Consider the following 24,324-nt stretch of genomic DNA (forward strand, 5'->3'; position numbering starts at 1 on the left):
GAAGCTAGAGTCACTGGAGCAAAGGGAACTTCAGTTGAGAAAATGCAGCCTCCATTGAGAAAATGCTTCCATAAGATCTGAATGTAGGCATGCTTGTAGGACATTTTCTTAATTAGTGATTGATGGGCCCAGCATACATGTATGTATGTATGTGTATGCACAAATATATACAGATACAACCTGATGAGTACATTTTTTATTTGTGCATATATGGTTATATATGGTTTCAAGGGTGATCACTATGTAGCAGACAACTAAGCAGCAACAGTCAGTGACTCATGGTGCTTTTGCCCTTCATTGCTAACATTTCATTTGTGTCCATACTCTTGTTCTGGTCTTATTTATGCAGCTCTTAGTAAGAGAGACTGTTTCACAGCAGACCTTCTGGTTTTCTGCCTCTTACAGCTGTTCTTTTCCCTCTTCTGTGAAGATCAGGAGCTGTGATGTAGGAGTGTTTGTTGGGACTGGGCTCTTCATGATCTATTTTGTTTAGTTGTGGTTTTATGTGCTGATTTCCATTTGCTATAAAGAGGATGGTCTTTGGTGGTAGCTGCACTTTGCTGTGGATAAGATTTAGAATGTAGTAAGGAATATTAACGGTCTAGCAGAGGGTGGTAGTCGATTTCTACGGTCATCGACCTCCTTAGCCTAGAGAAGCTGGCCTGGATCAGCACCAGTTACCCAATTGTTTGTTGCCACCAGCATATGGGTACCACTTCATGCACCTTAATGTGTTTCTTGTCATGGATCATAGGTGTTGCATCTAGGTAGGATTGTTTACCTGCATCCCTTCCTTGGCAGCTTGTGTAGTATTTTCTGGAAGCACAGAAGTAGACCCTAGAAAACAGGCTCTCAGGTCATTGGTTGCCTCTCAGGTATTAAAGGTGAATTCCCTCCCACCCCTATTGCTGAAGACACCACACACGAAGGACACATGGCTCAAATGAATTGAGGTGGATATGCCCTTTATTATTTGTAGAATTTTGCCTACTTTGCAACTTTTTTCTGAAACAAAGAAAATGCAGCAATCTAGTAATAGGGATGTATAAGCCTTTCTGTTGAGTAAATTTCCTGCCTAGAATTCGTGGGTTCGAGGGTAAGTGCATGTAAAGTGTTGTACAAATCAGAGTTTATAATCCTTACGTTAGAATCACCAGAACTTGTGAGTGCTCACAGACGGAAATCTTCCAACTGTGCACGATCAAGTTCTGCTTCTTGCCATTGAGTCATACTTACCCTTGAGTGATGGCAGTGCCCTCCTGGTGCCTCAATTCCTTTAAATGTGCTGTCGCTGTCAGCATATAATAGCCCTTGTCAGCTAAATGGTCTTACATAGGCACCTTTCCAAAATAAGTTTATGCATTAGAGAAAACTTCTTAAAAGTGAATTTTTTTTATGAATTAAAAAAGAAAAACATGAAAACTTCTTAAAAGTGAATTTTTTTTTATGAATTAAAAATGAAAAACATTGAAAGTATTCTACATGATCAGATGTTAAATGAGAAGGACAGGTCATCCAGTGCCACACAGAAAGGTGCTGTCTCAAAGCAAAGAAAGCAAATGTCACTCACCTGTTGATTACCAATCACATTCTCTCTTTTGACAATGCTGTATTACCAACTGATTCTTCTCTTCTGTTAAAGTTCTTTGATTGTATAGGACTGTTTTAGCTATTCTGGATTTTTCATTTTCCCATATAAAGTTGAATATTATCCTTTCAAGGTCTATAAAGAACTCCATTGGAATTTTTATGGAATTGTTTTGGGGATTGCATTGAATCTGTAGATTCCTTTAGGTAGGATGGCCATTTTTACTGTTGTAATCCTACCAATCCATGAGTGTGGGAGATCTTTCCATCATTTGATAACGTTTTCAATTTCTTTCTTAAAAGGCTTGAAGCTGGCCAGATGGTGGTATCCCATACCTTTACTTCCAGGATTGTTATACAGAGAAACCCTATCTTAAAACACACACACACACACACACACACACACACACACACACACACACAAAGGCATACAGTCATAAAGTTTTGGAGCAAGTCTTTCACTTGCTTGATTAGAGTTACTCCAAGATATTTTATGTTTTTTTGTGGCTGCTGTGAAGGGTATTGTTTCCCCAATTTCTTTTTCAGCTTGTTTGTCATTTGTGTATAGGAGGGCTACTGATTCTTTTTTGTGTGTGTGTGTGAGTTAATTTTGTGTCTAGCCACTTTACTGAAGGTTTTTTTTATCAGCTGTAGGAATTCCCTGGTAGAATTTTTTGGGGTCATTTATTTATACTATCATATCATCTGCTAATTATGATACTTTGACTTCTTCCTTTCCAGTTTATATCTCCTTGATCTCCTTCCATTGTCTTATTGTTTCATCTAGAACTTCAGGTCCTATATTGAATCAATATGGAGAAAAATGGACAACCTTTTAGCAGTCTGACAGGTGTTAGAGAAATATGTGTTCGAGCACTTCTTGTTCACTATAGAAAAGTAACTGGGTGAATTTATGCTGCTGGGTTTCAAAATCTATGTGATTTGTTTTAGGTGCTGCTTGCAGCTCATAACAGACAGGCCGGCTGCCATTCAAGAGGAACTAGACCTCATTGAAGCTCTGGGGTATCTTGAAGAATTTGGGGTAAAGATCCTGCCTTTGCAAGGTGCGTCTTCTTCTTGGTATTGCATTGCTAACTTATTTTGCACCAATTAAGTATTGTTCCTTTTATTTTTTTCAATGAAAGTAACTTTGATAATCTGAATATATTATTAATATATAATATTGTCTTTTTTAATTTTTGCAATGAAATCTCAAGTTAAAACATTTTGCAGTGAATTAAAAAAATCTTGTTTATAACCTTTAAAGATGTAATATTAGTGACAGAGCAACTGAACAGTGAGGCCATTGGATCAAAGCAAACATAGATACTTCTTATTTTTATGAATGACAGTTGTAGATTTATTTCAGTTTTGGCATATAGCTTATTCCTGTATTTTACTTTCATAAATTATTAACTAGGTGATCACCTCCCAATCTTGACTTAAAAGTAATGGGAGACAATTCTTTCTTAGAACTTAATTGCCAATGATGTTTTCATTTTGCTCAGGTTCTTTTGTCTAAGTTTAACAGGTATGTTGGAGTCATCTGGACAGACGTCACACAGCTTGTCCTAAACTGTAAGGATGATACATTGTAACATTCCAGGCCTTAGCTGATCATAGCTGACCATAGACTCTTTAAATCCATATCTGGTCCCTGAATGAAAAGGTGGTTGCCTAGGGAGAAGTATACTTGGCTGGCTGCTATAGTCTACCATTCCTCACTCTAGAACTGGCTGGAACTAGTGACGAGGAAATATAACAGTTCATTGTAGCACAAAATTGCTGTCTCCTACCCAGTCCACAGCCATTCAATCCCAAAGAAACACACAGAGGCTTATATTAATTATAAACTGGTTGGCTAATTGCTCAGGCTTATTGCTAACTAGCTCTTATGACTTAAGTTCACACAGAATTTTTGTCTATTTATCCACATGGCTTGGTACCTTTTGTAAGTAAGGCATTCTCATTTTGTTTCCTCTGCCTCTGGCTGGACTGACTCTGCCTTTCCTCTTCCCAGAATGCTCTTAGTCTAGCCACCCTGTCTATCTTTTCTGCCTGACTACTGGCCAATCATTGTTTTATTAAATTAATATGAGTGACAAATCTTTACATTGTACAAGAGCATTATCCCACAGCAGTTTATTTCATCTTTTTCTTTTTTGTAAGTTTCCACCATAGTTGTGCTCTTTCATTTAAAAAAATAATATTGCATCAGAAGCCTCAGTTCCTCCAGGTGCTAGTGGCTGTGTTCCTTAGTCCCCTGCAGTGTCAGCAATAACTGGGACTGAGGAAGAGCCAGGAGTTGCCGTGTCACAGTTTGAAATTTTATATGGATTTTCTTTATGGTTTTACTCAAAGTTTCACTTCTCAGTAAAAGCTACTGTGCTGGAAAGACATAGACTATTATTACTCCGAGTATCATTGTTGGACCTAATTATTATACAGGCGTAAGTAGCACACTGAGTATATATGGAAGGTGATGGTTAGATTGTTAGGTCATAGACAATCTATTCTGATGCACCATTAATGCAACTTTTGAACTCAAAACTTTTTAAATATTATGAAAATTAATCAAAGTTGCTAAAAACCATTTTAGCTTATTCTAAAATGTTTGATTATTAACTATTTTCCCTCCATAATATATTTGTTAATTTTAGCAGAGCAAGATTCTAGAACATAATAAGTTTTTTTCTCCTTTATGTTTCATTAGGATAAATATTGCAGCATTGGTATGTGTGTGTACATGTGTCTGCATTTGTGTGTGCACATTCAGCTGTGTATGTATTTTTGCTACTTAAATAATCTGAGCTGAGTGATGTATAAAAAAACTGTTCTGCATGCTGTGATCCTTTAGAATGCTAAGTGAGTTCTGAGCTCTTGTGGTGGTCAGTTAGATGTGATTTTGATGATACACAACCAAGACTGTTAAGACTATACCTTCTGGGAAGTTTCTCAGTGGAGGAGTCGCTGCTGTGATACTGGGGTTTAGTCACCCTAAGATGGCCAGTAAAAGGAACTGTTGTACCAGCAGTTCAAAGAGGAGTTAAAAAGTGTTGACTTGTATGTGCTAATTACAATCACTTAGACTCTTGCTGTCCAATTGAATATACTTATCTATTATTAGTAACCATTGCTCAGGCTGAATGGATAAAACAAGTGTTTCATTGAATGGAAAAATGGGTTGATGAGGATCTAGCACTACAGTTTCCTACCCTGGTTGTGGTTAGGAGGAGGATGATAATAGTAGGGAAGTCAGCCCCTGAAAGCTAGAACTTTTATTTGAAGCACGCAAGGCATATGGCATATAAGACCCAGCCTCTTTTTTTGTGTGTAGAAGTATTATATCCATAACAGGCTTTGATTTAAACATCTATTTAGAATTTAAAAAAGTAGCTGTTTCATAGTCATTGTGTTATTGAATCTGGAGGAAAACATGTAAAATGACAGCAGATACTGAGGAGAAAGCCCACACTTTAAAAAATCAAGTTATAGAGACGTTATATACAGTCCTTTAAAACCTTGACCGCCCTGTGTTATAAAGGCTGATGGAAATAACCAGCAGCTCACAGGCTGGGTTGCGTGACTGGAGCTGCCCACTGTGATCAGCTCTGCGTGCCTTGAGACAGCGTTCCCATACAGGGGAACATCAGTGGGGAGTCTAGTGATGTGGCCTTTACTCACACATGGCATATAGCTTTTCCACTCTCGTTCACTGTCCAAAGAAGTTACAGTGTAGATGGAGCGGCGGGTTGCGTTCCCACCCGGCTCCTGCATGGCTAGCTTTACACCTAAATAACAACATACAAATTGTATTCTTTTGAACACTGCCAGGCCCATTATATCTAGCCTCTTCTTGGCTAACTTTCATATCTTGCTTAACCCATTTCTATTAATGTGTGTAGCACCACAAGGTTGTGGCTTACTGAGAAAGATTGTAGCCTACATCTGTCTCAGGTTGAAGAATCATGGTGACTGCCTGAATCTGCTTCTTTCTCCCAGCATCCTGTTCTGTTTACTCCACCTACCTAATTTTCTGTCCTATCAAAGGGCCAAGGCAGTGTCTTTATTAACCAATGAAAGTAATACATAGACAGATGACCCTCCTCCATCATTACAGCATGACTTTAGCAAGGTCAGCAAGGTAGACATTTGGGATATAAAACTGGGGTGGATACAAGTGTTCATCTGCAAACATCCTGCACTTGAGGATGTGCATATACTGGAACACTGAGGTATAAAGGGCATGTGCTTTGCAATTTTTCCTCAAATGGTTAACAAAAGTATTGGTCTGTGTGTGTGAATATGCATATAGAGGAAGACAGGAGTGAGTGTATGCGTGTATGATTGTGTATATATGTATAAGATTAAAAGGAATTAAGAGCTGGTGAATCCAATTAATACAGTATTACAATGTAGATATTTTTGCAACTTGCAACCTTTCTGTAAGTTCCAAATTCAATTGCAATAAAAATATGTAGAAAATAACAGACTAATTCCAATGAAAAACCACAATATCTTCATTTCAATAAGATTTATGTCACTCTCAGCCAACTACATATGAGACATTTCCAAAGAGCAGGCTATGTAAGGATTTACTAGGGATTTAGGAATAAAGATGAAAGCCACAGGCAAAATTTAGAGACTTGGGTTGAATTCAGGATCCACCTCTTTTTGGTGGGTCTTTGTTAAAGTATCTTAAGCTCTCTATACCCCAGTTTTTTTCCCTTTGGGAAAATAACCTGTTTATTAGGTGGGTGTTGTGTGGTTGTTATACATAAGTCAGTTCTGGAGACACAATTCATCTCCATTTTATGTTAGCTGCTGATGCAGTTGTCATGGTTACTGCAAGTCAGCTGCCTAGGCAATACCGTCTTCTTTGCCCTTGCTACTCTGAGTAAGAATTACTTACCCTTAGAGCTCACTTGATGCCCTTTGACATTTTCCCTTTAAATACTCTTTGCTCTATGATATGAACTGGTTAATTAGGCATTTCATTTTCTTGAGTGCTAGTTTAAGTGAGAGGACTGGGCTTAGCCATAGGAGATGTGAAACTTGGTGCCCTCCATCCTGGGGTGAGGTTGCCTTAGACAAACTTAGTTGTACTTCCCTGTAAACCCAGTACTCAGGAGGCAGGCAGGAGGATTTCTGCACAACCAGGCTCTCTCTCTCTCTCTCTCTCTCTCTCTCTCTCTCTCTCTCTCTCTCTCTCTCTCTCTCTCTGTGTGTGTGTGTGTGTGTGTGTTTGTGTGTACTCATACACACTAAAGTATATTTTGAACTTGGGCATGGGGAGATGAGTCTTTATTGTATAGTCCATGCTGGACTCAAATGTGTGATCATCCTGCCTTAGCCTCAACACTGTTGAATTACAGGGGTATGTCACTGCAGCCACTCTGAGATCAGTAATTACATTTTGGTTCCCTAATGCTTGAACATTTGTGGCACCCCTTCTTGTGTTCATGAAGTTCTTCACTGTCTGTTTTTAGTGCGCTTGTGTTCTGATCGGATCAGCCTCATCAAGGAGTGTGTTTTGCAGTCTCCCACATGCTACAAACAGTCAGCCAAGCTGCTAGGCCTTGCTGAGTTGCTGAGGGTTGCAGGTAAGTCTCTGAGTGCTAAACTCCTGTCCCATTTATCACATCAGTCTATATGAGCATCAGGATTTGCTCAGTTGCTCAGAAGAACTTTTTTTTTCTTTTTAAAGCAAGGAACAATATTTTCTAGAAATCTTGGCCTGTTATTAAAGTGTGTGTTCACTGAAGTTTTGGGAAAATCAGATGCCCTTGAGTGAAAAGGACTTAATCAGGGTGTACAGTTGTGAAGTCAGCAGAAGTTCTTGTTGTCATTCAAAGGAGACTGCTGTGTGAAGCACCCACTGTACCAGCACACTCACGAGCCAGACTGAGTCTGATAGTTCTGATAAACTCGGTAGAAAGTTTTGTGCACTTACTATTTGGCAAAGTTATCATACATTTTAGCTCATTAATTTTTTTGCGAAATTGTTACAGTGTTGGTTAGCTTCCCATTTTATAATAGAAATTCAGAAGTTAAGCGTGCTGCTTACCAGGATGAAGTAGGAGCCTGACTTTCAAGGAAAATCTCTGACTCTGCGTTTTATGCTCCATTAACTATAGTGCTCCTACCTCCCAGAATATTTTAGTGCTAGTTTTGTATTTTTTTGAAATATATTCACATATATACACATACATATACATGTATATATGTGTGTGTGTGAATATATTTACATACATATATGTATATTTATATTTATATAAGAATAATTGTTGGGTATTTTGTTCTTTAATAGTGGTTTGAGTTTGTCGTAGTCTAAACCATGAAACAGACTCAAAAGTAAAGAAAATTTGTTTTTATTTTTAGCCTTTATAAATTCAATATATTTAATAGACACATAGGTTAATATTTCGAAGTACTAATAGGTAGAACTCTTATTAAGGTCTTTCTTCTAATAAATATGTATCACTTCTCAGCTTGGAGCACAACGCTACACACTCGGAAAGGTCTTGGGACCTGGCTTCTCTGTGAGGCATATTGGGCTCCCTGGGAGAACATTGAATGTAGACTCAGAAAAATTGTTTGATCCTGATTGTGTGTGTGTGTGTGTGTGTGTGTGTGTGTGTGTGTGTGTGTATAAGCGCGTGTGCGTGTGTGCTATAAGTTTGCAAGCTTTATTTGTCTAGAGCGCATATCTAGGAAACAGGAAAGCTGTCCCTTTTGGTTACCCATAGTCTAGTAATAAGAGAACCAACTGAGTGCATGCATAGAAAAGCTCTTCCAACATGAAGGGTAGATTTCATGAGGGCCTAGCTCTTACAGATGTGCTGTTCGTCACCTCCGCACCTGTTAGAATAGTGTCTTGCTTTGATTGTGACATATAATGAATGGACCAGCCAGCCCTCAAACAGTTCTATAGGAGAGCATTCCTCCTGAGGATACTGTAGAAGCGTGTGGAGATGCATTGTTCTTGGATCCATTTTCCTTATTGCAGCTAATTTAGTTCTAAAACTTCAGATCATCTCAGATTGGCCACACTTCACTTCCCAAATGCTAACATGCTATGTCTTGTATGATATTCCAACTCGGAGCAGTATCGTTGAAACATAAGACTAAAGTATAAAAATTGTTCAACAGATTGATCTTGTGAGCTGTGTGCATTTACACAAAAGTCTCTATCAGGTACAGATTTAGTGTCTTTTCTGCCTTAACCCCACACCTGCTCCAGAGACTGCAGCTTTTACAGTTTGAAGTGTGATTTTAGAACTACAGTGACGTTTCCCTTTCCCAGCTTCACAGGCCAAAGGCTTGTTATTACTATGCTCACTAAATCCAGACCTTTTACCTTTTCCTTAAAGCTTGCCCTTGATGGCTTCATTTTGTTTCTGGCATTCTCAAATGGTAACCATTTTCATTTTGGCACTTTAGGACCCCACTAAGTAACTGACGGGTACATGAACACTATATTGTGACAGTGGGACTGATAACCAGAATGGTGCAGAGTGACTGGAGACTGTAGTGATGAGGCAAGCAGGCCTGCTTTTTGTCCTGCCCTGCTCCTGCACAGCTAGCTTAGCCCTGGAATAATTACATGGAACTGTATTCATTTAAACACTGCCTGACCCATTAGTTCTAGCCTCTTATCGGCTAACTCTCACATCTTGCTTAACCCATATTTAGTAATCTGTGTAGCACCGTGAGGTGGCGGCTTACCAGGAAAGATCCTATCCTGCGTCCATCTCGGGTTGGAGAATCATGGCGTCTGCCTCACTGCCTTCTTCCTCCCAGGATTCTGTTCTGTCTTCCCCTCCTACCTATGTTCTGACCTATCAGGCCAAGCAATTTTCTTTATTAATTAGCCAATGAAAGCAACAGATAGATAGAAGACCCACGTACATCAGGAGACCAGCTTACATAGACGTGTCTTATTGTACAGTGGATACAGGGATGACTTGTGTCTTGAGTACAGACATGGGGCAGTGTTCAATTCCATCATGTTACTCAAAACATGCAGAAATAAACTGTGGGAACAGGAGAGTCATCATAAATAATCAAGACTCATTGTTGGTGGAGGGGAGTTTGGCCCCTTACTTGAAGGGAACATATAGCTATTAGCAGACATATTTTATGTTGTACTTCAGTACTCAAAGCTGTTTGTTATGGAACCATTAATGTTCTTCAGACAATCCATGGAAGGAATAGTCTTGGTTTGTAGCCCAGTTTTGCTTCTCATCTAATCTGTAGCCTCCTGAGGTCAGAATGACACACATGAGCACCACAGCCATGAATGGTTTCTTTCATCATTCTCCATGAGCCCCCACACTCCTGGCTCTTGTCTCTGAGAATATACTTGCTTAATAACATTTTCTAGGACTGCTCTTAACCATGTTGAGTTTTGGATTACCTGATCAACTTTTAACTTTCAACTAAATAACTTTGGGCTTCATGATTGCTATTTGGCTATTCTTCACATAAAATTTATCAACAATAATGATTTCAATTTTATTTTTTAATATTTCATACAGCTTCATTCTTTAATATCTATCTCTAATCCTTGTTACTGTGTGCCTATGTGTACATAGGCAGAGAGGTGAATCTCATTTTGAAAGTGAAGACATAGGATTAGAGAAATCAGTTTGTTTTTTAGCCAGGCAATTGCCTTTCTACCTTCTGCTTTTATCTGTGTGTATACTCTTTCTGATGTTGTGTGATGGCTCTCAGTGGCCTCTGTGTACTTCATTCTCCTTTGTAACACTTTTATAAGTGTATGACTCTTTGTGCAGAAATCATCAGATATGGAGTTTTTTGATCTTAATAAGAGAAAATAATGTGTAAAGGTATTGACACATGTAAATAAATATTCATATTTCCTGGGAAGGCTGAGACAGGAAGGTTGCAATTTGGAGCTCAATTTATATTGCTTATTGAGACCCTGTCCATTTAAAAACATGTATAAAAAGAGAAGTAATAGGTGAAATCCCTTGTTTTATTACTCCTGCTCCTACCAGAGAAGTAAAGCAAATATAGCATGAGATACAGCTGTACAAGATTGGCTTCTGCTACCATGAGGTGGGTTGGTTGAGTCTGAAATTCCTGTGGCTGGGTGAGAAGATTAGGACCTGGTCTAGTTCCACAGGTATGGCCTAAGACTGCTCTGCATAGGAGTCTTTCACCCTCACCCACCCCCATCCCTTTCATCTGTGAATCTTTTTCTGTGACTCTGTCTGCCTCCCAAGATTATCCAGGATTAACCTTTTCTCTTAGCTGCTAGGGGCTTGCACATTGTCTTCAACAATGAGTTTAGTATTTAGAGCCTAGCCAAGACACAAGAGAAAAAATGCACTTGACACTTTCACTATTGTATATAGTGTGCACAAATGCAAGCATTTCAAGAGTATTAGGTAGGGAATGTGTTTACATTAAACATGGTATGTGCATTTCCTCATGTGTGTATATATGGTTAGTCAGGAGTAAGTCTCTGGAAATCAAGAAGTAAAGGAGTATATGACAGTTTAACAGAGAATGTCTGGGCAGGCTTCCTTCAAGAGGAAGGTGAGGGAGGGTCTTCCTTTGTGTCTGTCGGTGTGCTGTGTTCAAGAGGCTGTCTTGTGGTTTGTTTCTTGCTGGGGCACCCCACGCATGTAGGAAGTGTGCATGTTGTTCACCCTCTGTACATTTTCTTTTAGTTAAGTTGTCTTTTCACAGGAAGTATTCTCAAATAAGAATTATTAAATTAGAGGGAAGATTGTTTTTCAGTTTCTAAGTGAAAAATAGAGCATGTTGTGAACCATATGGATGTAAGTTTGAGTTAGTTTATATTGTATTTAAAGTGAACTATTGTATCATTACTTGTTGATCTATGGTTTCTTTCATGCTGCTACCTTTTAAGGACAGCTAAGACAAAAATGTCATGTGGCTTACCTAGAGTTGGGGGTGGTGGTGAAGTTACATTATAAAAGTGCCTTTGACATCTATAAGTAGCGTAATACTTTTTTATTCAATGAAATTTATAATCTAGGTTTTCATAATGTCCTTGGCTTGGACCGTGCTAACTTCCTGGTTATCATTATAGTGGCAGTGTATACTCAGTTGAATTGAGCATATGATTTTTAAAACAATAGAAATTTTTATTAGTATATTAGAAAAAATGTCCTTGCCATTCTTGACATACTTATGTCTGCGTTGCTGAAATATGTGCATGCTGTTTTAAAAAGGTCTTAATATTTGCTAAAATGTTGAGGGAGACTATTTCAAATAATTTATATTTCAGTTTGCTACACTGAGGTCTTTGTAGTAGGAAACTTAAAGGGCTTATTAAAAGCTAAGTGGAGATGCATTAAAATTGTAATCAGTTAATTTAGCAGATAGCCTCATGAATCAGGTAGAATCAAACCTGGATTGGTTCAGAGTCCTGTAGACTAAAATAGGAAAACTTATAAGGTGTTTAAGAAAAAAGCAAATATATATTTATATATGTATATATATTGAAGTGGAAACCTCCTACTTAGAGGCTAACTGGAAGCTCTGATTCCTGGCCTTGATTAGTAGAGCCCTGAAATGAAGTCTCAACTCTGAATCTATCTACATATTAGGTATGGCCACCTGTCCCCAAACCAAAAGGAGTAAAGGTGAAAAGTTGGAAAAGCATCTTATTCACTGTATCTAAATTGGTCCTATAAAGAGGACTAATGATGCTCCTTCAGTATTCCAGGGAAACATCCAGAGCTCCTAGATTATACAGGGAAGGGAGCAGAGTCGGGCTCTGGCCTGTTGATCATTATCTTATGACTGATCCAGGAGGCCTTGTTTCAGTACCACAATCACAGCTGCTTGGGGATGGAACCTACTCCTGCCAGCTGTTTATCCATTAGACCCCTTGTTTCTGGAGCCTGAGGTGACTGAAGGACAAAATGACTTGGAGTGAAAGAGATGGATGTAGTGGAGACAGAGAGACCAGCGTTTATTGAGCTTTCAGGCACTTACTGGACATTTGCGGGCCCAGGAAAGAGTCAGTGCTTTAACAAAAACCCGCCCCTAAGTCCTTGTGAGTATTACTGAATAGGTAGTGGTCTCTGATGTTCTCAGCTAAAGTTTTTCATTGTCTGAGCGCTTTGTACTCAGATGTTTATGTCTCAGGCATTCCTTTCAAATACAAGAAATGTATCACACATTTTTATAAAGATGAATTCAAAACAAAATCCCTTCACTATAGTCTCTATAATCGTTGGGTGCTGGGTCCCTTCTGACATTAAATGTTCAACGCTGAAAATGAGGTCTTCTTATTAAAAGTCTGTGTTCATACTGTCCCACAGTTCTTCAAAGTTTATATCAGCAAATTCAGGTAGGTGCAAGATAGGAAATGGGTGTCCATTGAGCACAAAGTAAAGAACTAAGATGTCAAGTTCATAGTGAACACAGTGGTTCTCATGACCATACGGTCTTGAGGAAAGTGCTCTGAGAGGGTGCTGTGCACTCAGGATGATGAGCACTCAGGGTTCTGGTGCCCAGGCTGACTGTGTTCTAGTAACAGCTCTCAGGCCATGGAGGGCTGCCAGACATATCTGTTTCTATAGAAGCCATCTTAAACATCGGAGACCATACACAGCTCAGTAGGGAATTGAAATCCTTAAACTCTGATGGATATGTGTTGTTCCACAATAGCTAGCTGTGTTCAGGGTTCTGTGCATTCAGACGTCTTCAAAGAGTATGTTGCAGTACCAATTCAGTCTTACTGTTGTACCACTTTATTGAAACACAAGGAATGTTTTTTTTTAAATACTTTGTTCAGTAACCATGTATTCATTAAGTCAAAGAATACCATGAAAGCCACACACATTTCTGAGGTAGTAACTATAGTAGTTGGGCATACAAACTTTGTTTAGCATTTTCTGATTTTTGAGAAGCCCAATAGTCTCAATTATTTTGGCAATTTTAACTGAATGGTTCTATTATATCTCTGTGGCATTTTACTGCTTCCCATTAGTTGGGTTTCTGTTGGCTCTCTAGGAAGTCAAGGTGGAGTTTCTCCTGCTATTGGCTTCTCAATGACAGTCAGAAGTGCAAATACTAGTGTGTTCTTTGTGTGTGTGTGCACATGTGTGTGTGTGCATGGTTAAGTGTCTTGTGTGTGAGAGTATGTGTATGAATCTCTCTCTCTTTCTCGTGTGTGTGTGTGTGTGTGTGTGTGTGTGTGTGTGTGTGTAAGATTATCAGGAACACCCATCAAGGGTAAGAGAGGATTCCACTCTCTGAACCTAACAGGATATGGTTCTTTTTTAAGAGTCCAAAATGGCCAAATATTAGCAGAAGAGAAATGAACATCGAGGCAGTACAGTATACCCATAGTGGGGATTCTGGCTTACCTAGTTGGTGAGGACTTTGCTAAGACTGAAGTGTGGAGGGCAGTCACAGAGTTGAGGTTTAGCTATGCTTACAGATTGTTCAAAGATTTGATTGGTGGTGGTGGTCTGGTTTAGAGACAAGTCAGCAGTTCTCCATCAATTTGGACTGTCTTTGTTTGGGTTTTACATTTTATTTATTGTGTGTGGCATGAGAGCAGAGGTCAAATACAACTTGGATGAGCTAATTTCCTCCATCATATGGGGCCTGGTGATTGACCTGAGGTCATTAGGACTCATTTAATAACCTGTTTTTGAAATAAAGACTTTTTCCTTAGTAAAGGAAAATTCAAGTCCTTTGTAGGACTGTAGACTATCCTTTATATGTGTGTGTGTGTGTGTGCATGTGTGTGTGTGTGCATGTGTGTGCATGTGTGTGTGTGCATGTGTGTGTGTGTATGTGTGTGTGTGTGTGTGTGTGTGAGAGAGAGAGAGAGAGAGAGAGAGAGAGAGAGAGAGAGAGAGAGGGAGGTTTGGATATCTTATGAACTAATATTAATCAATGATCTCTTCAGAGACTGAGGAGGACTTCCATGCATAATAAGTAGATAAGAAGGTAAAAACTATGATAACCTTTATCCTCCAATCACTAAAAATTAATTTAATCCTTTTTACTTGTTCATTTGATACACACTGTTACTTAACTTGATCAGTTGGGGCTGATCTAATCATGTCGTCTGCATCTGTGTACAGGGGAAGACCCAGAAGAAAGGCGTGGCCAGGTTCTGATCCTGTTAGTTGAACAAGCACTGCATGTCCAGGACTACAAAGCAGCCAGTATGTACTGTCAGGATCTGATGGCCGCAGGTGAGTATACAGCTTTGTGCTTTGCTTGCATCCTCTCTACATGATGAATAATGGAAATGGGTTCTTCCGAAATCTGTCAGCCTGGTTGGTAAGCCAGGCATGTGTTTGTTTGATTTTGTTATGCCCAGATCACAGTGTCTCCCCAAAATCAACTAGGAGACCAAGTCCTATATGTAATAGCAAAGAACCTTTATTCTTACATAAGTTTTTAAGCTCAGGCTCTCCAAGTTTTCAGTATATTGGAAGTGATTGAAGAGCCCCTAATGCAGTTGGAGTTGGGTTTTATAATAGCAAGGGTAGTGGTGAAGGATTTCTATGGTTCATGATTCCCAATTTGTAGATAGAGGCTGCTCGTTTGTTTCCCAGCTGCCCAGACCCAAATAATCACACAGAAACTGTATTAATTCCAACACTGTTTGGCCAATAGCTTAGGTAATTTTTAGCTAACTCTTACATCTTAAATTAACCCATTTGTATTAATCTGTGTATTGCCATGAGGCTGTAGCTGTAAAGATCTGGCTGGTGGCTGGAATGTTTCTTCTTTGGCAACTATATGGTGTCTCCTTGACTCTGCCTACTTCATCTTTATATCTCTCTTCTCTATATCTTTTTTTTTTTTTTTTTTTTTTTTTTGATTTTCAAGACAGGGTTTCTCTGAAGTTTTTGGTACCTGTCCTGGAACTAGCTCTTATAGACCAGGCTGGCCTTGAACTCACAGAGATCCGCCTGCCTCTGCCTCCCGAGTGCTGGGATTAAAGGCGTGCGCCACCACCGCCCAGATCCTCTCTATATCTTTATATCTCTGTTTGGGCTTCCCACCTGGCTTTGCTCTGGTAAGCCATTGCTCAAAACAGCTTCTTTAATAACCAATGTTAACAAAACATATTCACAGCGTACAGACGGGAATCCTACATCATTTCCTCTTTTCTGTCTAAAAAAAGAAAGGTTTTAACTTTAACAGAGTAACATTACATATACAAAACAGGTATCAAGCAAGAATTACAGTTGCAATATTTATATATGCTTTATCTTTATTATAACTAAGGAAAACTATAACTATCTATTCTTCAACTCCATCAAAGACCCCAGAAGGATATAATATTACCTAAGTTAACAGGAAGTGCATTGTAAGCAACTTCCAAAACTCTAGAATTGACACAGACATCTCACTGCCTGGACAGTTACTCAAAGTTCTTCTGTAACAATGGGGCATTCATCTTCAGCCTACAGGCCCATAGTATCTGGCAGACTTTTCCTTGAATCAGGAAATTTGAAAGACAGTTTTACTTCTATTGGCAGTTTATTAGTCACTTCTTCTGTATCATGCAGAATGTCTGGCAGACTCTTTTATGAAGCAGGAACCCTGAAGGACCGTCTCACTTTTAGGCAAGTTCAACAGTCATTTTTCTGCATGTCCAGTTCATACAGCATACCATCAAGCATTCTAGGCAAGAGCAGTTTCTTGCCCAAATGGCTAAACAACTCAATAAGAAGCCTGATCAATGCTTGTCATCCTCTTGAAGTAGATTGGTGCTGAGAGAAGCAGATGTGTCTCTTTGTCCTGAAAAGTCCTAAGTTCTTAAAATATTTTAAATGCCATATTCTGTTAGTCTTTGAAAGGTTTGAAGAATACCTATCCATCTGAAATATATCTCTGTATGTCTAGAAAACCTAACTAACATGCCTACAAGCTTGACTATTATAGATGACTATCTATGAATCTGTAATTCTTAATTAATTATACATTACATTTTTAAATGAACTGTACAAACACAATATCTTAATCAAGGACAGAAATATACAGATAGCAAAATTGACCTTAAATTTTTATCAATAAACCAAAATTCATACCAATCCAAAGTTTTCATCTCTATATCATATCCCCCTTTAAATGTAAACAAACATTTATAAATAATTGGACATTGTTCTCTAGACTACTTCCTGCTGATTGGGGGTACTGTTAATCAGGTCTTTCATGGAGTATCTTGTATGGTAGGTCCATCTCAGCCAACATTCCTGAAGCTGTCATGGATATTGGACCATCTGGGCCATTGCTTCAGGGGGGGGGTTTGTTTGATCAAACCATATTAGCTGGCAAGGAATTCCCAGCTTTCTATACTCTGTGGAACCAAAAGCAGAATCTCTTTTCCAAAGTAGCATATCCTTAGACCCAAATTTTGACGTCAAGACACCTTTAAAATATGTATGTTGGTTTAGCTTAGCAGTCCGTACAATGAAATGTCTCTCTGTTCTTAGCTCATTCATAGTCAAAAAATTAAAAGAAAACACAATAATACACATAATCCAGAAACTTTGTGTATTTTCCATCTTATGTGGCCTGTTTTCTTTACTCCTTTAATCTATGACTGTACTGTGTTTTTTTAAAGACTTTATTTTTTAAAACTATTTTTTATAACTGTCTGTACTCATCTTTTTCTCTCGAGCCTATGTACATTTTAAAAAATACACTGTGACCAGTTCAGAGATTTATTTTTGTTTGAATCTGTCTTTTTTAAGTATCTGTAATTATTTTCAGACCAGCAGTGCTTTTAAAATTGTAAGCAGCTAGTCACAGTGGCCCTGGATGTTAGCTCCACTTCTCTCAGCCTTTCAATATGCCAGAGGTACCTTTATGGTCACCCCTGGGTCTGCTAGGTGGGAACCATCATCACCACCTCAACTTTCGGTTGCAGTTGGTCCATGCTGCCACTAACTTGCAGCACGCTGCCCTCAAACCTCATTCAAGTGCTCGGCCTTCTGAAAGAGCCAGAGCTGTTCACGAAACTAGTATGAACCAGGAAGCCTTCTTAGAGGAGCTGTACAGTTTTTGCTGCTACTGCTGAGTCAGGAAGCCCTCTCTTATAGTAACCATGCCTCTATTTGCTTCTAGCAAACCGAGTCCACCTGAGAATTGCTGCTACTATGAAGCTGTTGTCTAACTATGGTTTATTTGTGTGTGTGTGTGTGTGTGTGTGTGTGTGTGTGTCTAGAATTTCTTCCCAAGCTCTCTCAGGTTTTATGTGGTTGTAGTTGGCCCATGTTGTGCACCATTGTATAGGCAGAGACTGCTTGTTCATCTCCCAGCCGCTCAGAACTGAATAATAACACAGAAACTCTTACATCTTAAATTCACCCATTTCTATGAATCTGTGAATTACCACAAGGCTGTGGCCTACCAGCAAGATTCTGGCTGGCAGCTGGTGTCTTTCTCCTTTGGCAGCTATATTATATCTCCTTGACTCTGCCTACTTTCTGTATCTCTGTTCAGATTTTCTGCCTGGCTTTGCTCTGCTAAGCCATTGGCCAAAACAGCTTCTTTAATAAACAATGGTAATGAAACATATTCACAGAATGCAGAGGGGAATCCCACATCTCTGATTGGCTGACATTTGTCTGTGTGTGTCCTGGGGAAAAGCAATGGGTGGGTGCTGGCAGGTGATCCCATCTACAATGGTTTGAATCTTAGGAATTTCCTGTTCCTTGGTGGTGTCTGGGTAGTCTCAGTTATGGTCTTTCTTGGAATCATGTATTGTCTTAGGGTAAACTACTGAGACTTGGGCCTTTATTGAGCTTGTCATGGCTGGGTCCTATAGTAATTATTTTATAAGCAGCAAGCATGTATGCTTTGTATTTATAGATTTATATCAATATTTTAATGGGCTCAGATATAATAGACTATCTTTAATTTTGTTTACTTTATATTCCCTGACTAGAATATGTTAATCATTTAAGAACAATAGTATTTGAAGCATTTTAATGCTATTTTTTATATTATACAAAATAAAATTTGGTAGAATATCTACAATTTGCTGGATAGTCAGTATTTCTATATCTTAATGTAAGAAAAAAATGGTATTGACAAATTGGGAAGGCATTTGGCCTAAATATTTTCTAAATTGAATTTAAAGTTTCTGTCTTGAAAGAATACTGAAACTTTATTGAAGAATAATTTCTTATCCAAAGTACACATTCCTTACTGGAAGAGAGCACAGTACCCTCTATCATGATCCTTCCATGGGAAAACCTTTGTACTCCAATAGGGCAGTGAGTGCAGCATGCTATACTGTGGTGATTCCTGCACTGCTCACTCCGCATTCCTGCACTTGTTTGTTGCTGGGGATTCACTCTGGACTCCTTGTGTCTAGTGAACTTCAGCCCTGTGTCTGTACTGTACCTGTTAGTGCCTAGTAACTGTCAGGAAGGCTGTTTAGGATTACTGTGTTAGAGAAAGTAAACCCAGCTCCTCACATCATGGACAGATGGGCATTACATCTTACAAACTGACTGAAGTTGGTTATTTGATGGAAAATGAGAAGAAGAGAGGTTTGGGGAGAGGAAGCATCTCTGAGTTGTTTGAAGTCAAGTCCAGGAGAAAGGGCAGAAGGTGACAATATTTGATTTGCTGTCAAGGACGTGGATTATGCTCAGCCTTCAAGAGTTTCGGAAACTTGAGCTGTGAGGGCCAGAATGAAACCCGGCCTACAATACGGGAACCTGGTTAAAGTTCTGGTCAAGCACATGATCTTTGGCAAGAAATATACAAATACATTTATATTCTGGAAGTCAACACAGACCATCTTAACCTTATCATTAGAAAGAATTTTCAATGCTGGATGGTGGCAGAGCACACCTTTAGTCCCAGCACACAGGAGGCAGAGGCAAGCAGATCTCTGTGAGTTCAAGGCCAGCCTGGTCTACAGAATGAGTTCCAGGACAGCCAGGGCTACACAGATAAACCCTGTTTGAAAAACCAAAACCAAACAAACAAACAAACAAAAAAAAAAACAAAAAACAAAAAAAGATGTTCCATGAAAGCCTGCATTCTTTACAGTTAATTGTGATGTTGCCACATGAAATTCAGAGTCATTGTTTTCTATACAAATGTTAATGTATCCAAAATTACTTTTAAAACTCTTCATATTAATTTTATTTCTATAGGGTTAATTCCAGAATTAATTTTTAGTGTATATATTTAGAAATATGTTTCTGGGTGGATGCCTTTAATCCTTAGAGCAAAATCTTCAGTCAGCCCGGAGCACCTTCAAATGAGAATATGTGTATTTGAGGAATTCATAGTGTGACATTATTGTAGAAAAACATCTACTGGGGCTTTTGCTAGCTCCATTTGGCCCTGACCTTAGATGTCTGTCCTCTATGAAGTGGGTGTTTCTATGTGAGTACCTGCTTTAATTCACTTTATAACAGGCTGCAAATTCTGTTGCATTTTCCAGTACAAATGTGCTTTAGTCCTTTCAACAACTCTAGAGAAAACGGGTTGCTTTTATTGTCTCTTTGTAGTCGTAATGGAAGGTGTGGTATTGGAGCTTTTTCCAGTTTACAGAAATGCCAAGTAGTTGCACAGTGTCAAACTCTTGGTATTTTGAATTCAGAATCCACTTTTCTATTGAACATTAAGTTCCGTGAATAATTTGCATTCATTTATCAATTCTGAAATTTAAAGTGTTCTGTCCAAAACTCTTGTCTCGAGTAGCCCTGAATTATGTGGATAATGAATCAGTCAAATCTTTTTTTTCCACCTTGGATATTCATGCCTTGTGCACATTGTGGTGTTAATGACTGCTTTGTTGCCTTGGTACCACAAGCCCAAGTTAGGACTCTGCTGGACCCCTTGCCTTTGCTTGCATTACTCTTGTTGCAAATCACGTTTTCTTCTTTTTTCCTCTTTGCTAATTTTTCAGGATATCCGAAAAGTTGGGCTGTTTGCAGCCAGCTGGGCCAATCAGAAGGCTTCCAGGACCTAGCCACTCGTCAGGAGCTCATGGCTTTTGCTATGACACATTGTCCTCCCAGCAGCATTGAACTACTTTTGGCAGCTAGCAGCTCTCTTCAAACAGAGGTAAGTGGACACAAATACACTAAATCCATACGTGTGTGAGATTCATTTTGTTGAGTGTATGTATGTGAGAGACATGGGGTCAGTTTTGTTTGTTTTTGTAGCATACAGATGATCTAGAAGAATCACAATTGTCACCCAAGAGGAATTTGAAAACCTGAGGATTTTAAAGTATTGTTGGCTTTATTATAGTAAGGTAGAAAGGGTGTCAGAGGTTTGAGTAAAACTACAAGTATGTTAGGAAATAAGTAATTGAAAAATGAAGGAAATGTAGAATAAAATAGATGGGAAACAATCATATGAATTGTGTCTAAAACCATGTTAGTTAAAACAACTGTTATATATTCCTTCTGGTGTCCTTGAGAAATCAAGAGTGGAAATTGGCCTTGGAGAGATGCTAAATTCTCTAAAATCAAACTAAGTTGGGTGGAGACCCTTCTCTATGAGATACAGCTGGCAGAGGGAGGGCACAGTGAACCTTCCATTTCATGCCATTGACATCCATCAGTGGCAGGCTTCTCACAGACCATTCCCACTCCTGGAACTGTCCCTTTCTTGTGCAACTCCTCCCAAACTCCTGATTTGTTTTGCTTGTTTGGGCAATAGTTTGTTGCCCAAAACTGTAGGTTATCAAATAACACCCCCACCCTTTGAGGAAGAACCTATTACTTCTTAAATTTCAAGTCTACAATGTGAAAAGCAGGAAATTAAAACAAAAATGCAACCTTTCTTGTTTCAGATTCTTTATCAAAGGGTAAATTTCCAGATCCATCCGGAAGGAGAAAATATTAGTGTCTCACCCTTAGCTGGTAAAGTTCTTCAAGAGGTATGCTAAAAGTGTGTAAGGAGTGAGCTTGAAGGATGCTGTGGGTGGAATGCAATGAGAGCAGTTGCTGTGTGCCTCGATGGGCAGGTGTGTGCGCGTACTATGTCTCAGTTGTGTGTGTTGTGCGAAATACAGCCTTCACATGGAAAACAACTCAAAAGTGTCCTGCTCACACTTAACAAAGGAAGCTTTCAAAACCCCCATGGAGATGAAGAAATAGCATGTGGCTAATTTCCTACCGCTCTCCCAGTTTAGCTTCTGTCCTGCTGTCTGCTCTCAGAGACCCTCGTGGTCCTGCTGAGTCCTAGAAACTCATCCTCATACAGCTTAGTAGTCATCTGGTGTGCTGTTTCTAGGAGCTGTGTTTCCTCCAGACCCAAAGCAGCTCTAATTGGAGGCAGTGGACACTCCACCTTGTGTTGTAGTAGGAGTCGTCTCTTGGGTCTAGTTGAAGACTAACTCTGTTGATTAATGAAGACTTGACTCTGTTGATTGTCCACCATCTGCCCACGTGACTAGGCACAACCATCTGGTGGTCTCCTAGCCATCTCCTGTTGGTGCTTTTCAAACTGTGAGTCATGGGAGACCCATCCTCGTTCTCTGAGTAGGTTCTGTCACACATCTTCCCTTCCCACCCTTCTTGTTTATGCTCTGAATTTGAGCCCTTCCTTACAAAATATTTTCTAATACTTTTCTGGATTCCTCTCACAGTTTCTTCCACTGTGTTCTATGAGTATCCTTCACATTTTTCTATTGTATCACTTTACAGTAGATGTGGTGTTTTGTTTGGCCAATAAAGGTGATACTATGTCTTTACACCTTCTTCACCGTGTGCTTGTCAGTGGATGCCTAATGTTAGCTAGAGCTGTTGGCAATATCCGCTGCTTTATGCTTAGTTTGTGACTAACAGAAATGAGGAGCTAAATAAAGAATATAAAGTCTTATGTGGTGGTTTCTCAGGTCTTGTCATGGTTTGGTCAGTATGAGAGGGTTTTCATTTTTCTGTTTCCTGTAGAATCAGATTATTTGTCTGCTGAGCACAGCTCCCTAGGCTTGTTCTGAATCCCTATCCTCCTTTAAGACAGATTCAAATCCTTTTGTGACTGTGGGGTTTCCTGGTTTCTGGTATTATGATGAATTAGAAAGTGTCAGCCTGGCCCCACAATGACTTCTTTGAATTAAGCGGTGCTGTGCTGCCACAAGTGTGCACACACTGCTCCGGTAGACTCTTGTTGGCAATGAAGCCAGCCATAGCAGTCCTCTGTGTCTACTTAGACAGGAAAGGCATCCTCCGAAAGTGATTATTTTTTCCTTAAAAGCTTTTCTGTCTTCCTCCTTTCTCTTTTAGGCACTTATAATAGATCTAGATTTCATGAAGTACTAGTCCAAACCCTCCTATAACTTTGATGAATGAAGCACATTTCAGAATACTGTAGCTACTATTATCACAGTATAATGTAGTATTTAGTTTTAAGCTGCCATGCATTACACATTAACAGTAAAGGTAATAACCGTATTAAATTATAACTCATAAATGAAGTCAGATTTCATATATAACCTGCCTCATACTTAATACTTCTATTACTTAATTGTGAGAATTATTTTTATTATATATATTCAGGAAAAATAATGATAGTGTTCTGTAGTAACATCCATGTGAATAGAGTGGACTGTACATACATGTTAGATGCTATGGTTGTTCCTGTGTGCAAAATTGTTTATAATAGAACAAAATGCAAACTCTATGAATAATTACAAGATTACAGATTTCCAGTTTTTATTGATGTTGGTTATTAGACTTTTTAGATTGAACAGTTTTATACCATTTTGAGTATATTATTGTTTTGCTTAGCTAGTATCACTTAGCTGGTGGGATTTTCTCTAGATAAATTTAATTAAAGATTGAAATGGATTGTATACTAGGTTTCCATTTAAAAAAATGTTTCACCATGGGAAGAATTGTTTATGAGCATTTGATGTTATACGTTACATGTTTGAACTATTTAGTGTTTAGGGAACAAACATGTTCTTAGCATATTGCTGCTTTCAATAAATAGAAGGACTATTTAGAAATAGTTGAGTAAAAGCAAGCATATGGCAGTTAGTTTCAATACCATGGCAAGTACTATGTTTTTCCATTGATTTAGCAATGAGCCCTTGGATAGTTTCCACCTCTTACTGTGAATGAGGCCTCTCTGAACATTGATATTCAATGTTAGTATGGAAGCGTTTTTATTTCTCACATAGATGCCCTGGAATAGACTGCTATATGCTGTGTTCTTGATATCCAAATATGCTAATGTCCAAATTGGCTGCATATTTGTCTTAGTTTGTCATAGTTGTGATAAAATAGCTGATTAAAAGCAGCTGAAAATAAAGAAAAGCATTGACATGTTTTCAGAATTTGGGAGCTTTGGACATTTGGTTTTGTTGCTTCTGGCTTGAGGCTTGTGAGGCAGCACACTTTATAGGAATCTATGGTGGAGGACAGGGGCTAACATGTGGCTCAGAAAAGCTAGGGACAGACCAAGGAAGAGGCCTGGATGAGGCTACAGCCACCAGGACCATGTCCTTACTGATGTGCTTCCTTTTAGCAGGTCTCATCTCTGGGTGGGCTCACCAGTCCAGTTGTGCCATCAAATGATGAGTATGTCATTGGGTCAGTCCAAAGGGAAGACAAAGTCCCTGGTCTAGTTGTGTCTCAGGATCTCTTGTCTGAATAGTACAAACCTTTCTTAATGATACTTATTTTTAAAGATTATCATAAAATTAGACTATTTTCCCCCTCATTTTCTTTCATATACCACTCTTTATTCTCTTTCAAATTCACGTCCTCT

General features: G+C 38.9%; 1 protein-coding gene across 1 annotated transcript in view; it reads left to right on the top strand.

Annotated features, from left to right (window-relative positions):
* Positions 1 to 24,324, top strand: part of LOC121432455 (neuroblastoma-amplified sequence) — a 309,448-nt gene that overhangs the window by 145,968 nt on the left and 139,156 nt on the right. Inside the window, exons 31-35 of the mRNA XM_041630447.1 lie at positions 2,539 to 2,651; positions 7,077 to 7,190; positions 14,694 to 14,807; positions 20,507 to 20,664; positions 21,401 to 21,487. Of these exons, the coding sequence (XP_041486381.1) occupies positions 2,539 to 2,651; positions 7,077 to 7,190; positions 14,694 to 14,807; positions 20,507 to 20,664; positions 21,401 to 21,487 (586 nt within the window). The remainder of the gene's footprint in view (positions 1 to 2,538; positions 2,652 to 7,076; positions 7,191 to 14,693; positions 14,808 to 20,506; positions 20,665 to 21,400; positions 21,488 to 24,324) is intronic.

This window comes from Microtus oregoni, unplaced genomic scaffold (genome assembly GCF_018167655.1).
Source record: "Microtus oregoni isolate MIOR12 unplaced genomic scaffold, Mior012 000034F_ref0000314, whole genome shotgun sequence".
NCBI classification, from domain to species: Eukaryota; Metazoa; Chordata; class Mammalia; order Rodentia; family Cricetidae; genus Microtus; species Microtus oregoni.